This window comes from Chinchilla lanigera, unplaced genomic scaffold (genome assembly GCF_000276665.1).
Source record: "Chinchilla lanigera isolate Chin_1 unplaced genomic scaffold, ChiLan1.0 scaffold00061, whole genome shotgun sequence".
NCBI classification, from domain to species: domain Eukaryota; kingdom Metazoa; phylum Chordata; class Mammalia; order Rodentia; family Chinchillidae; genus Chinchilla; species Chinchilla lanigera.
The window spans coordinates 238,560-253,250 of record NW_004955462.1 but is presented as its reverse complement, the minus strand read 5'-3'; the positions used below and the strand labels follow the sequence as shown (position 1 = coordinate 253,250).

Sequence of the window (14,691 nt, the reverse complement as noted above, 5' to 3'; positions counted from 1 at the left end):
GCTTTCTCTTCTCTCAACTAATCATTGGGAAGTAGTTTAAGAAGGACTAGATTTCCTTCTCCTTTCTTTTTTTTTGGTTTTTTTTTTTGGTTTTTCTCCGGTACTGGGAACCGAACTCACGACCTTGCGCTTGCCAGGCAGGCGCTTTTTGCCGCTGAGCTAAATCCCCAGCCCCCAAGATTTTTTTTTTAAATTACTAATTCTAATTGGTATTATAAAGCTAAAAGTGGAAGTGTTTTGGAAATAAGTATGGAGCAAAAATGGCTATCCTCTCCTAAACACATTGTCAAAGCATTGTATTTCGACAATGCAAGTGCAGAAGAAGCCAGAGTGGTGGTGAGGACCAGCACGTAGAAGGAAAGCACTACAGGTTCATTCTTGATGAGCAGCCGGCTGCATCCAAGAACACTGCACATTCCACAGGTATCTGTGTATGTGCATTTTCAAGACTAGGAAAATACAGAATGAAAGCAGGGTTTGGTATGTTTAAAATCCTTAAAACTTATACTAAAGTTGCCTTTTAGCTTTTAATTCTTATCTTTGTATGTTATCTGTGAGATGAAATAAACAATATTTTAAAAGTGGCAAAAGGATGACCATTTTTCCTGATATATTGGATTAAAAACTAACCTGGTTCAGTAGAGTGGGAAACACAAAGATTTTATTTTAGTCATAAATAGTTATATTCTGTATGTGTATATATGTATTTTTTTTAGTATAACATCCACTTTATTATTTCTTTCCCAAGAGAGAGTTTTCTTCAGTCCATTAATATATGCGCTGCCAAAGCGGGCACTCTTCAGTCCACTAAGACCCAGCTCTTTACATGGGCTCTGGTGGAGGTTGTGGGGAGGCACCAGCATGTCTAAATCAGGGTGGAGAGGTTCGGTCCTTGCAGGCTTCACGAGATCAATTCCTGACCACTCTGCTGTGGATGGCACAACTCACACAGTACTGCTGCTTCACATAGAGCTTGAGAAGCACATAACTCAAAGACACTCGCTTTGGAAATGTCCCTGACGGCAGCATCCTCTGCTGTGTTTCGAATGACGAACTTCTTAATGGCCTTACCCTTGGGTACGCACTGGGCGCAGTTTGTGCAGCGAGTAGCCTGTACATGACCACGGCCCTTTTTGGCATGACTGTTGTTCTGTTTTTTCGTCATCTTGGAAAGGAGGACCCGAAAGAGCATATTCTTTTATATGTATGATAAATTTTATTTATTTTTTTTATTTTTATTTTTTTTTTTGGTTTTTTTCCGGTACCAGGAATCGAACTCATGACCTTGCACTTGCCAGGCAGGCACTGTGCCACTGAGCTAAATCCCCAGCCCAGATAAATTTTATAAATTTAAAAATTCAGGGTTTTTAAGCACCCAGGGAAATTAATCCAAAAAATTCCATTGATTTATCTTAAGAATAAATAACAATTTTCAATACATCTTTATTAATATAATCGAAGAAAAAAACTGTTTCTTACCTCATATTCTATACAAGGATCGGGGGAATCATCAGTACAGTGAATAAATCTTTGGAGAGAAAAAAGGCAAATGAATTTTTTCTTACTTGTGTTAGTTTATGTATACACTTACATACATATATATTAGTATGTATATATTTTTTCTTTTGTTTTTTTTGAGACAGGGTCTCACTCTGTAGTTCATGTGGCCCTTGAACTCACTGTGTAGCCCAGGCTGGCTTCGAACTCATGGCAATCCTCTTGCCTCAGCCTCCCAAGTGCTGGGATTACAGGTGTTTGCCACCATACCCAGCTATTATACTTACTAACATTTTAACATGAGTTGGGTTTTATTAAAAACATCCAGAAAAGGGGATTTATTGAAATTCAATGATAAAAACATTTATTAAGCACATTTTATGCTATGCATTAGCCTAAGCACTGAAAAACAATGTTAAGAGCTCTTATAATCATGGGTACGGTATAATCCATTTCCCTGTCAAAAGGTAAAGAAAATTAAGAACCAAAAAAGTCCAAAAGTAACAACCAAGCCAGGACTATAAATCAAGCTGCTTAACTCCATACTCTTGACAAATGCAGATGGCAGCACCACTTCCTGCATTCTCACTGCATTCATCCTTTCAGTGGGGCCAGAGGGAGTCCACTTCTCTCATTCTGCTATCTAAAGTCATCCAGTCAATCTACTCCACCTACACACCACTTAAAACAAGATGTTTTTGACAGGACTAGTCAGTCCCCCACTAAGCTTCCCTGTAAAAGTCCTGTTTCATGAACAATATTATGTACCATTTATTAATCTATGCTAGAGACTGGACCGGGCACCAAGAATGCTAAAATGACTAAAATGCCTTTGTCTTTTAGTAGGCTAGCTTAGTGGAGAAAGCTAACAAGCAGACAAAGAATTGTAAAACACTGGGAAAAAAGACAAAATATTCCAACAGCAGAGGAAGAACGGAGCGGCTGTGTGCCATGTGTGGGAGGGACAGAAGCAGCAGTTGAGAAGGGGCCCACATTTGAGGCAAAGAAAAATATATCAAGGCACAGAAGGAACGAGAATCATCTCCCAGTGTTCAAAGAACTGCAGGAAGTCAGTAACTATGGGATACAGAATGTAAGGGAGGAACTGCTAAACGATGGAACTGGACAGAAATTTTGGATGGCACAAGTACCTGGATTACTGTGGGTCACATATGGATAAGATGGAGTTATAAAGGTCTCAAATATGCAAGGAAGGTCACTATACTCAGGCAAGCAGAATATCTCTACAGCACAGTGGTAATCAGGAAGATTTGGGGAAAGGGTAGCAACACAGGCAGATCAGGGATATGTAGTAACTAGCCAGAAATAGGGACACTCAAAAGAGATGGTGGCGTTGAAGGCAAGGAATTATGTGGAGGTAATAACCACATTCTTATAGAAACTGCAGTAGAAGAGAACACATGAGGCACATGAAAGAATCCTAGAGAATACTAAGATTAAAGGGTGAGCAACAGAAAACAAGCCAAGATTAACTAAGATAAGCAAATGAGAAATGACAGTTGTAAGTCAAAGGAAGAGGGTTTCAGTAAGAAAAAGAGAACACTAGATTGACTGTCGACTAGATCTGGTAACTTCAGGGCCCAGCCATGCTAGGCGAATGATCTACTATTGAATTACATTCCCACCTTTCAAGTAAAGAGGTCTTGGGGGAAAGGGTGTGGCTCAGTGGTAGAGTACACATTTATTAGCATGTGCAAGGCCCTGGGCTCAGCCCCCAGCACCCTTCCCGCAAAAAGAAAAGTGCCTTAAGTCACTCACAAATAAAACTGAGCTTGGGAAGTTTTTTTATTTCCCTGAATACATCATTATGTGATTTACAGGATGAACAGTAACCATTTTAGTTTATTTGATCAGCTGAAAATCCTAAGAAAACAGAACTTCTATTACTGCTAATAATTGGGCACTGACTGCTATAATCTGCAATGTACAGGTACACATAGTATGTTTTGTGTAAAAGCTACTGGGTTTTCTCTATACTTGCTGGCTTAAGTAATGAGCACCTATTATGTGGCAGGCACTATGTGAAGCATTTTACACTAGTCCTTTTGTTAAATCATTGCAATAATCCCATGAGAACTTGCTGTTACTATTATCTATGTTTATCACAGAAGGATACCAAAGCTCAGAAAGGTGAGATAACAAGTGTGTGGGGAATGCACTGTATCACATGCCACACTCTTTTTCTCAAGCACAAAGGTTCTAGAGCTGCTACTGAAACATCTAGGTAAGTTAAAAAACAAAACAACCAGACCAAAAAAACCCTCCACCAATACTAGTAGGACTTTAAGCTCAAGTGTTAAAAGAAACAAAAACAAAACTCTAATATTAATCAAATTCTATTTCCATAATGTAAGACAGATCTTCCAAAACGTCAATGTGTATAAAACTGGTTTTATACATTCAAGCACACACTGATGGTGTTTTAAGACCTCCTTTTCCTCTGGCAAGCAAAAAAATCCCTTGCTTCTCATCAGACTAATTTAAAGGTGTATTACTCAGAGGAGTTATAATCTAAAACTAGAAAACTAGCTATTAATATATTTAATATTTTTAAAATAAAAATGAATCTCAGAGGTTGATTTATGTTAATCAAAATTAAGGTCATGAACCATCAGGTTAATAAAAAGTTAACGTAAGTATTTTATTCCTAAAAAAATTCCACCCTTTCCCTCCCAGGATTAGCAGACTGAATATCATTAGAAATGTTTCTGAAACACTCCATTGTACATTTTCTGTGTTTGGACACAGAGCCAATTCATAGACAAGTAAAACACTCTGGATTAGATAATCTACAAAAGAAGGATAGGAAAACGTTTCAATGAACATTAATAAGGGACCTAAGGTTAAAAAAAAAAAAAGAAAATCACAATTGGGATTTTGGGCCTGTACAGTACACAGGTTGAACTTCCCCAGCATAAAAAATATCAATCTGAAATATTTCAAAATCCAAAACTTTTTGAGAATCAACATAATACCACAAATGAAAAGTTCCACACCTGCGCCCTCATGTGACAAATTAGTCAAAACATACGTGTATAAAAGTACCTTCAGCCCGTATGTGTGGAAGGTGTTTGTGACACTAAATGAATTTCAGGTTTAGACTTGGGTTCCATTCCCAAGATATATCTATATATTTGCAAATATTTCAAAAATCTGAAAATACCAAAATTCCAAAACATTCCCAGTCCCAAGCATTTCATATCAGGCTACTCAATCTGTATTATAGAAAAGTCAATTAACTTCTCTGGATGGCTTAGCTGCCTCATCAACAGTAGACAGAATTAGGTAACTTATATCATTCTTTGCCCAAATTTGTGGACAACCTGTCAGGCCTCTTTTCTTTCTTTCCATCTTTATTTGATTAAATACTTTCTACACACTGAATTGTAGCCTCTAGAGTATGGGTTGGAAAACAGAGGATTAGAATGATTTTGGAGGATTGTCCACTATCCACCCCTACAGATTTTCATTAAGTGTCCAATACGGGACCAGATTTGTTTATATTAGAGAAGGTGATTCTCAGAAGAAGCCCCAGTTCTAAACCTGTAAGAGGTTGTTGGACAGGTGACAGGAGATGTGTATTAGCCAGCCCAAGGCCTCTTCCTAGGTGATGAAGAAGCAGTGTACAAAGAAGCAGCATCACACTGGCACAGATAGGAGACCCTGCACAACCTGCTAGTGTAGCAGTGTCTACTACCAACACACAGGTTTAACTTCAAGCGACCATTCTACAAAAACCTGTCAAATCTGTGGAATACAAAGAAATATGCATATCCTCGATCATTTCTTTTAAGAGTTATAGATGGAGCAGAGCATGGTAGCACATGCCTGTAGTCCCAGCTCTCTGGGAGACTGAAGTAGGAAGATAGCAAGTTTGAGGCCAAGCCAGGCAAGCTAGCAAGACCTTATCTCAAAATAGAAAGAAAGGAGGGAAGGAAGGAAAAAAAAAAAGAAAGAAAGTAAGCTAAGGAAGTGAAAGAGGAAGAAAGACAGAGAGACAAAGACAGGCAGACAGAGATAGAGGCAGAGGCAGAGGCAGAGGCAGAGGCAGAGACAGACAGTAAGTGAGCAAGCTAACTGGCTGGTTGCTGGGAATCTAGCTTAATGTGAAAGTCCTATGTTTAATTTCTAGCACCACAAAAGCCCCTAAAACCGAAAGAACCAAAAAACAAACACACAAACAACAATAACAATAAAAACAAGAGTTCTACATAGCAAAATTTTCATTTGAAAAGATTTTCTAGTGTCATGCCCCCAACAGATTAAATACTTTAATTAGTAAGAAATGTTAATTTAAAATTTTAGGAATTCTATTATAAAAAGTTATTTTATGCCTAGGGATGCAGTTCAGTAGTAGAGCGTTTGCTCAGCGTAAACAAGGCCCTGGGTTTGATTACCAGCAAAATACACACACACACACACACACACACACACACACACACACACACATACACGTCATTTTATTATTAAAACAGTTGCCTCAAGTCCTTTTAAATTCTAGATGAACAATCTGTTAATAATCCATATAGTAAACTGGACTTGGTGGTACACACCTGTACTCCCAGCACTCGGGAGGCTGAGGCAAGAGGATCGCCATGAGTTCAAGGCTATCCTGGTCTACATAGCAAGATGTTTTCTCTAAAAACTGTCCCCTCATATAATACTATGAAGAACACCACACTGTTTGGTAAAAGAATTACTCATAAAGGAGAAAACTGTTTGCAAATATGTATAGGTTTGGGTTTTTTTGAGTACTGAGGGTTGAAACCAGGGTCTTGTACACATGCAAAGCAGGAGTCCCATCACTGAGCTACGTCCTCAGTCCCATGAAGCCAATTCAGGTGTACTGCAAAGAAACCTTAACAATTTAGCTCCCAACCAACTAATAGTTCATTATCAGGATGAAACTGAATTAACTGCTTACATTTTCTCTATTTAAGTAAATAGTATTTAAAAGATATAAGGGAGATGGAAAGAAATCACAAAGTTAGAATAAGTAAGATAATACAATACTATCTTAATGGTTATTGTAGTGACAGAACTAGTACACTTAGCTTTCTTTTGTTTATGTATAATATTTAGTTTTGAGACAGGGGCTATGCAGCTCAGGCTGGTTTTGAACTTGTGATCTTCCTGCCTCAGCCTTTCTGATGGTGGGATTTACTAGTACAGTATGTATCCATTTTAATTTTTAAAATATGATTTTAACCATGTGTGCCATATTTGTGAATCTGATAATGAGGAAAGTTTCTTATTAATGTATTATTCCGTAAGGAACAAGGTAGATTAAAGTTTCACAGTCACTGGTTCATTCTATCTATCTATCCATCTATCCATCCATCCATCCATCCATCCATCCATCCATCTGAGACAGGGCCTCACTGTGCAGTTCAGGCTGGCCTTGAGCTCATTTTGTATTCCAGGTTGGCCTTGAACTTGCAAGGAACTTCCGGCCTCAGCCTCCCAAATGCTGGGATTACAGGCATGTGCCACCACGCCCAGCTCTCATTTGTTTTAAAAACACTAAAGTAAAACTACAAGAAGTAACTTGTAGACACAGGTCTTCATTATCTATTTTTTAAAAATGCTTTTACATTCCTAAAAGTATTGATTTCAATCCGTGGTCAATCCTCACTGCCACTTAAAATAAGTAAACATTTAATACACATTTGCATTCTACTATCCTGTACTGTTTGTAAGTTAACATATTATTTAAAAGAATTGACTAGATTCAGGAGGTAGAACATATGTATGTGAACACTCTAGTATAGGAGATAACTGCACAAAGCTGTCTCTTATTAACATGATTAACCAGAGGGCCAAGTATCTTTCCTGAAAGGAGGGGGAAGTGCTGAGCCATCTAAGACTCAACAAGAAGTCACCAATACCATTTTCAGTAGCTCAGTGAAATACTGAAAACATTGTATGTAAATTATTTATATTCTACTTACATTCTTGTAAGAAGTGCATTGCTCAAAAAAATGTCAAAAATTGTTTTCTGAATGTTAATGTGGAAACTCATCTGTGCCCCTTAATTTTTAATGCTGGGGATTAAATCCAAAGCCTTATACATATACTTATGCTATGCAAACATTCTACCACTAAGCTATATCCTCAGGCCTTGGGAGATTTTTTTTTATAGAATTTTTATTTTTTTTATAGAATTCTTTATTTATAGAATTTATAGAATTCTTGGACTGGAATTTTTGAGAAGGTATAAACAGAAAGCAGTATTAAATCAAGTTTAATACTAATTTACAAAAGTTACTAATTTACGGGAGGTTGAAAGGGGGCTCCTATGTTGAATGCTAAATTCATAATTCTTCGCAGAACATAGTTTCTCTAAGTAGCCATAAAAACACTACCACATGTTATTAAATAATAAATGTTCTATAATCTGCAAGGTAAATCACAAATAAAAGGATTCTCAGGCATAACAGTAAAGATTTTATTTCGATAAGACTGGGAGCATTCATGGTGGTATGGCTATAGACAAGATTCCATTTTGAAAAAAATGAGCAATAATCTCAAAGGTCTACTTTGATGAAAGCTACTATAATAAAATTATGCCAGCATATTTTTAACATGCTTTGAAATTAGCCAGTTAACAGGAATTTTGGAAAGCAATATTATACAACCAAGTTTATTAAAAAAAAAAAAAAAAAAAAAGAAAGGAAGAAAAGAAAAATGATGCTAGCCCAAAACTAAAAGAAGTATGCTTACTTAGTACTAATGACTAATAGGAGTGTCATCTTTTTCTTTATTTCTATTCAGGCTCCTTCCCAATTCATTTCCTCAATTTAAACACAGCTCAATTTCCTGCCAGCCAAGGGCTCTTCCTATAAAAAGGTATATTCACTGCACCCTAAACATGTACTGGGACAGATTTCTCTTTCACGTGAACTTCCTGGCTGGGGTTGCCACACAGTTTCTACCACGTGGTCACAGATTCCTCACACACTGAGAAAGGACAGGTCCAAGAGCCAGTGCTGAGGGCACGTGGGAAGGGACGGGGAAGCATGGAGAATCAGGAAGAGAGGGATGCAGAGCATGAATGATATGATGGAATGTGTCTTTGGCTAGGTTATAAGGAAGAGGCAAAAACATGTGACAGGATATACACCAAGATGAACTGTGCTATGTTTAAGAATATTTGTATTTAGTCAGAAAAGGTAAACAGAGGGGGAAAACACTTAAGTTAAAGATGATTTCTCCATGCTTAGGACAGGGGGTGAAGTTCTGGTGTCGGTGATGTCATTTACAGTATTAATTACTCAAATGGTGTGAGCCTGCTGTCTCATCTAGGCCAGTCGATATGGCAGAAGGAGAATCACATTATTGTATACCTTGAGAATAACTGTGAATTCCCTGTGGATAACTTACATATCACCTCAATCCATTTGGTGAGATCAGTTTCAACATTTTAAAAGAAATAAATCCTTAGTGTTAAAGCTTTATAAATGGTAGAAAAAGTCATTAATGCTCTAAAATGGCAAACTGACCTAGGTACTTCTAGTTATTTTCTAGAACACAATTCTCATTGGTAAGCTTTTCCTAAAAAGTAGAAAGTTACTGAAATCAAACAAACACACACACACAAGGAAGGTCGCTGAGTGGTGGTATGCCACTACAGTCCTAAGTACTTGGGAGGCTGAGGCAGGAGGACTGCTTGAAACTCACAAGTTCAGGAATAACCTGGATGACACAGCAAAATCTTGTCACTTAAAAAGTTAGCGGGGTTACAGTATTGTGCCTTACAATACATATGTCCTAACTATAAGAAAAATATTTAAATTATGGGCAGAAAAAGAAAACTTGCTAGCTAGAGAAAAATTACACATCGAAGTTTTGGTCATTTTTCTGGTTAAAGAAGCAAAACAAGTTTTGGGATGCAGATACCATTTCTTGAAGGTTTTAGCTGGTGGTGAAAAAGGAAAGACAAAAGTAAAACAACAGTAAAATAAGGGTGAGTTCATTAGAATTAAACTCAAACAATCTAAAGTAGAAAAATCATCATCTAACTAAGTGGACCTGGAAAACAACAGGTAAAGTTTCGATTAGGTCCACTAATGCATAGTAATTTCACTCCTGAGAGTGCTGCTGAACTTTGGAGTTACAGTAGTCTCCTCTCCTCCAGTTTCCAGTTACCTGTGATCACGGTCATTTATAAAAACTATTAAGGGGAAAATTCTATAAACAAACAGCTGCTAAGTTCTAAATTAAGTGCCACTCAGAGCAGTGTGAGTTAGCTTGTGCTGGCTGGTGGTCCTTTCCCGTGAATCGCCCCATGTTCAGGGATGTGGTATACCACCTACATCCCATCAATCTTGAGCATGTGTCTTGGTTATCAGACCTACTGTCATGGGACTGCAATGCTTATGTTCAAGGGACCCTTATTTTACCTAGTAATGACTCCTGAATGCAAAAGGAATTGATGCTGGACATTCAGAGAATGCCAAAAAGAAGTCATAAAATGCCCCCTTTTAAGATGCAAGTTTATCATAGGTGTGTATGGCAGGAAAAAAAAAGGTACATACAGAGTTCAGCACCCTCCGTGATTTAAGGCATTCACTGGGGGCCTAGGGACATATCCTCTGATGATAAGGGGAGACTACAACAATAACTAGTTTCGTGATGATCTTGAGAAAAAAACGTCGAAAAATTACATTGAATACAGAGTTTAAATTACTAAGTGAAATGCCCTGATTACTAGTATCTAATCTGTTTCTCCTCAGTCATGAGCCTATGAGAGAAATAATAAATGGATTAATTTTTTCCACCCACTCAGGCTTTTCTTCTAAAAACCAACTGCAGAGTGAAATTATTTTCTTGTTTTGACCTATTGAAGTGACATTTCAATCAATAAAATAATTAATGAAAGCAGTTTTGTGATTCAACGAGTTTAATCACACAATGGTTATACTTCAGCACATAACACAGTCTGCACGTATAATGCAGATTGATTATGTTTCATGTGTTATATTTTAGGCCCTCTAATTTTTAAAATTTCTTGTCTACAGTAACCATTTGAGGCATAGGAAAAATGAAACCAGCACTCAACACTCTATAGCCAGTTACAGCTGTGCCAGTTACAGCCCTGGTTGCTGACCCTCCAGTTGTTCTCCCTCTTTAGCCTTGCAAATGGATTCTGGGTTGTCTAGATGCTGCAAGCACTTCTGCTTCCTGATCACCTCTTGCTATACTCTGGCTCTTGGATATCTCCTAAAAGCTCAGGTGCTGCAGGATTAACCCCAAGTCTATAGTATTCCTGGGAGGGGGAGAACTTTAACAGCTAGGCCTTGGTAGAAAGTATGTCATTGGGGGTATGCCCTTGACAGGGACAAGGGGACCCTGAGCTCGTCTTTCTCTTGGCTTCCTGGCCACTGTGGGATGAACAGGCCTCTTCTACCACACACTACACATCATGATATCGTATGCCACCACAGGCCTGAAAGCAATGGACTCAATCAACCACGAACGCAACACTTTGAAACCATGAGCAAATGTAAACTTTTCTTCTTTCTAAATTGTTCATCTCAGGGTGCACGTACTGATAAAGCTAAGCAGGCCTGAAAGCAGGGGAGTGGACCTGCACCACCCGTATCACCTGCTGAAATGACATGGTTGGGCCCCACTCCAGCCCATTGAATCAGAAACTCCAGGGGCCAGGCAGGGCCCAGCAATCCGTGTTTATCAAACTCTCCAGATGACTCTGACATGTGAACATTTGAGGACCCTGGTCTTAACAAATTATGCAATTCCATTCCCTTTACCAACTCCTAGATTAGGCTGGTTGTGTGACCAGAGGCCTGAGAGAAGTCTCCTGGGAAGCTTCCAGGAAAGGCTTGCTTCATCAAAGAAATAGAGAGAGGATATACACTTGTCCTTCGTATTTTAGGGTCAACTACTGTCATATCTTTTTGTGACAAATCTTGAAACTGTGGCAGCAATCTTGCGATCATTACATAACAAGCCCAAAGATCAAGCCAACCAGACAAAGATGGCAGACTAGAGGAAAGACGGAAGACTAGAAGACTTTTCCTGGTGACCTTACTGAGCGCTGAATCAACTCTAAGAACAGCCTCCAAACTCCTATTAAATAATAAATTTTTCAATTATTCAAATTTCTCTCTTTTCCTCCGTTTTTTCCTTCCATGGGGGGGGATCTAGCCTAGGTCCTGATACATGCTAGATAAGTGCTCTATATCCTCCATCAAATAATATATTTTTTAAAACTCCATGTGTATAAACTATTTCCACATGGCCTTTTGTTAACATGTAATCCTGACCATAATACATTTATTTCTTTAGTTCAAGGCAAGCCTCAAATAGAAATACAGTCTCATTTTTATAATATTGAAGGCCTTTATGCATATCATACATAATTATAATATTTAGTGGTATTTTATTCAATTATATATTCTGATTGGAAGCATTCTGAAAAGAAAGAATCTGTAACTTTCTTAAGTGTAAGTACAAAGAACTTTTCATATGAGGTTACTGAAATTATACTTCTGGTTGAATGAATAAGCTGTAGAACCTTGAACCAATTATGGAATATATTTAAGTTTCAGGTTTCAGCAGAAAAGGATAAGATGAAATCCCTGATACGATCCTATCTACCCTGAACAATTATACTCTTAATCTTTTAAGAGTTTCTGATAAGGCCCTATGGTTGAAGTTTTATTTATTTCTTTATATTTATTTATTTTTCTGAGGATTTATTTATTTTTTGAGGATTTATTTTCTGAGGATGAAACCAGCACCTTTCACATGGTAGGCAGGTGCTCTTCTACTAAGAAATCCACAGCCAAAAAAGTTAATCTTTACTGAAGTCTATCAATAGGGAATTTTAATGTGATGCTATCTGCCGTTATGCAACTGGCTTATTAATTGCTGTGCAACTGACTACCAACAAATATTTCTAGAGCAGGGGGACACGTTAGTAGTGTCCAGCTGAAGGCTGAAAGCTTAATGTTTGGTACTTATTGCTGCCAACTCCCAATTGTTTATACAAGCTTTTTGTGAGTCAACACTCTACCCGCAAGACTTCAAATTCACTTGCAGAGTTAACCTCCTCCTCATGCAAAAGTCTAAAAGCACAAAATGCAAAACAACTGACTGATATTTCTATTCATCTGAACATCAGTTAAGACAAAAAGGAAGAGGTAGACTGAACGGAGGAAGCAGATTTCTAAACTGCAAAGTGGATTTTGAAAATCATGAGCTTCAGTATTAAAAGTGATTTTTAATTAAATCACTTAAAGGTACTTTTCACTCTAACTGTAGTGATACTAAAGGTACACAAAAGTCTCTACTGAATGAATTAACAGAAACAATAGTTTTAATGTACTATATTCAAGGCCTTTTTATTTAAAGCCATTTGATGTCAAAAAGTTTTATGAAAAAAAATAGAAAAGATATGACTTTCTTCTAATCAGAGGGTATCCCTAGAATGAAATGCTACCACATTGTTAATAAAACAAGGGCTACTAACAGCTAAGAACACCTGTCCCAACCTACACATAAAAGGCTAATAACTAAATGTCAAAACAATGCACCATTTTTTTTCTTTGAAGCCAAAAACACCAATTCAAGTTAAAATTCCTCTATTATTTCTGGTTCTAGGGACTGAACCCAGGCCCTGTGCATGCTATATATATATATATATATACATATATATATATATATATATATATATATGTGCCTTCACTGAGCTACACCCTCAGTTCTTAAAATCTTTTACAATAACCTTGTAACACAACCACCCTCCTTGATGTGTTACATAACTGTTTTCTTCAATTAACATAAGACTATAATCACATGCCCAAGCTACACAGCTGGGATACAACAGAGTTGAGGTGCTACTACTAATTCATGCCAGGCTCCTTTCCAAAGAGGGCCTGAGGCTGAAATGGGGTGAGCTGGTAAGGCAAACTCAACTGGACGGGCAAGGATGGCCTGCATATGTAGTATTTCCACCCTCTTCTGCTTAGCGTCTAGATTTTTGAGATATGCTTTATTTTAAAGGCCTGTTTAAAGATCATTTGAACTGAGATAAATAGTTTAAGATAACAGGAAGAGAAGCCTGCTGTTTGATGACAGAACAAAAGAAGCATAAAGGAAGCACCTATAATGGGCAGGTGTTCTGTTTGCCTAAGAGCAGATGACACAAGGTCAAGATTTTTAGCAAGTGGCAAAGGGAGGAAGCAGAATTTCCGCCTCTGGAAATTTATCCTAAGGAAAAAACTAGGGATACACACAGAGATTTAGCTCAACGATATTAACTGCAGGGCTTTAGAGAAGAAAAGGGGATTGACGACATGTATTATGCTATTGCTATCCAGGAGCATGCTACTAGGATAATGAAAATTAATCATTAATTTATTTAAAGGTATGCACTGGCAAATCCAAATGCATTGCTATGGCTTGTGTCAAGATGTCTCCCCAAAGCCTCATGTGGGCACATCTGGGGCTTTTCAGAGGTGGCTGGATCTACAGTATGTGAAGCTAGGATTAAGGGTGTGTGACTACTAAATCAGCCCACTGACAGGATTGACATCAATCTGGCTAGGATTAAGGGTGCTCCACCCTGGATTTGAGAGTTACCTCCCTTAAGGAAGGGCATCCTGGATAAAACGTAAGGGACACAAAAAGGGCTGGCATTGTCACTTGCTTGCTGCTTTTTGCCTGCTTTGCTTTGTCATGAAGTGAGAATTCTGCAATGCCTGTCTGCCAAATCACCTGCCTTGGAGCCAGCTGACTATGGATTGAAATTTTTACAAACTGTGAGCCAAACAAACCTTTCCTCCTTTAACTTGGGGTGTTGGGTATTTTGTTTCAGCAATAAGTAACTAAGACATGCATTCTCCTAGTGATATGATCTATATGATACTTTTTTTTGAAATCTTATAGAGGTAAAGGCAGGTATATTTATATTACAGTTGTGCACAAGACAGAACTGTGGAAGTATATAGCCAACTGTGGGAAGATCATGGGTACTTTTATATTTCCTGGTTTTGTTTAGCTATAGATCCAAACTTTGTTTTTCATCATACAATGGTTTTAATGTAAGAGAAAGGGGGGGCTGGGGATTTAGCTCAGCGGCAAAAGTGCCTGCCTGGCAAGCGCAAGGTCGTGAGTTCGGTTCCCGGTACCGGAGAAAAACCAAAA

General features: G+C 37.9%; 1 protein-coding gene and 1 pseudogene across 2 annotated transcripts in view; both read right to left on the bottom strand.

The window, feature by feature from the left end:
• The window catches only part of Cdc123 (cell division cycle 123), a 58,079-nt gene that overhangs the window by 16,918 nt on the left and 26,470 nt on the right, over positions 1-14,691 (bottom strand). For both annotated transcript variants that reach the window (XM_005398078.2, XM_005398079.2), the window contains one exon: positions 1,480-1,528. In XM_005398078.2, the coding sequence (XP_005398135.1) occupies positions 1,480-1,528 (49 nt within the window). The remainder of the gene's footprint in view (positions 1-1,479; positions 1,529-14,691) is intronic.
• On the bottom strand, positions 136-1,252 carry LOC102005781 (annotated as a pseudogene).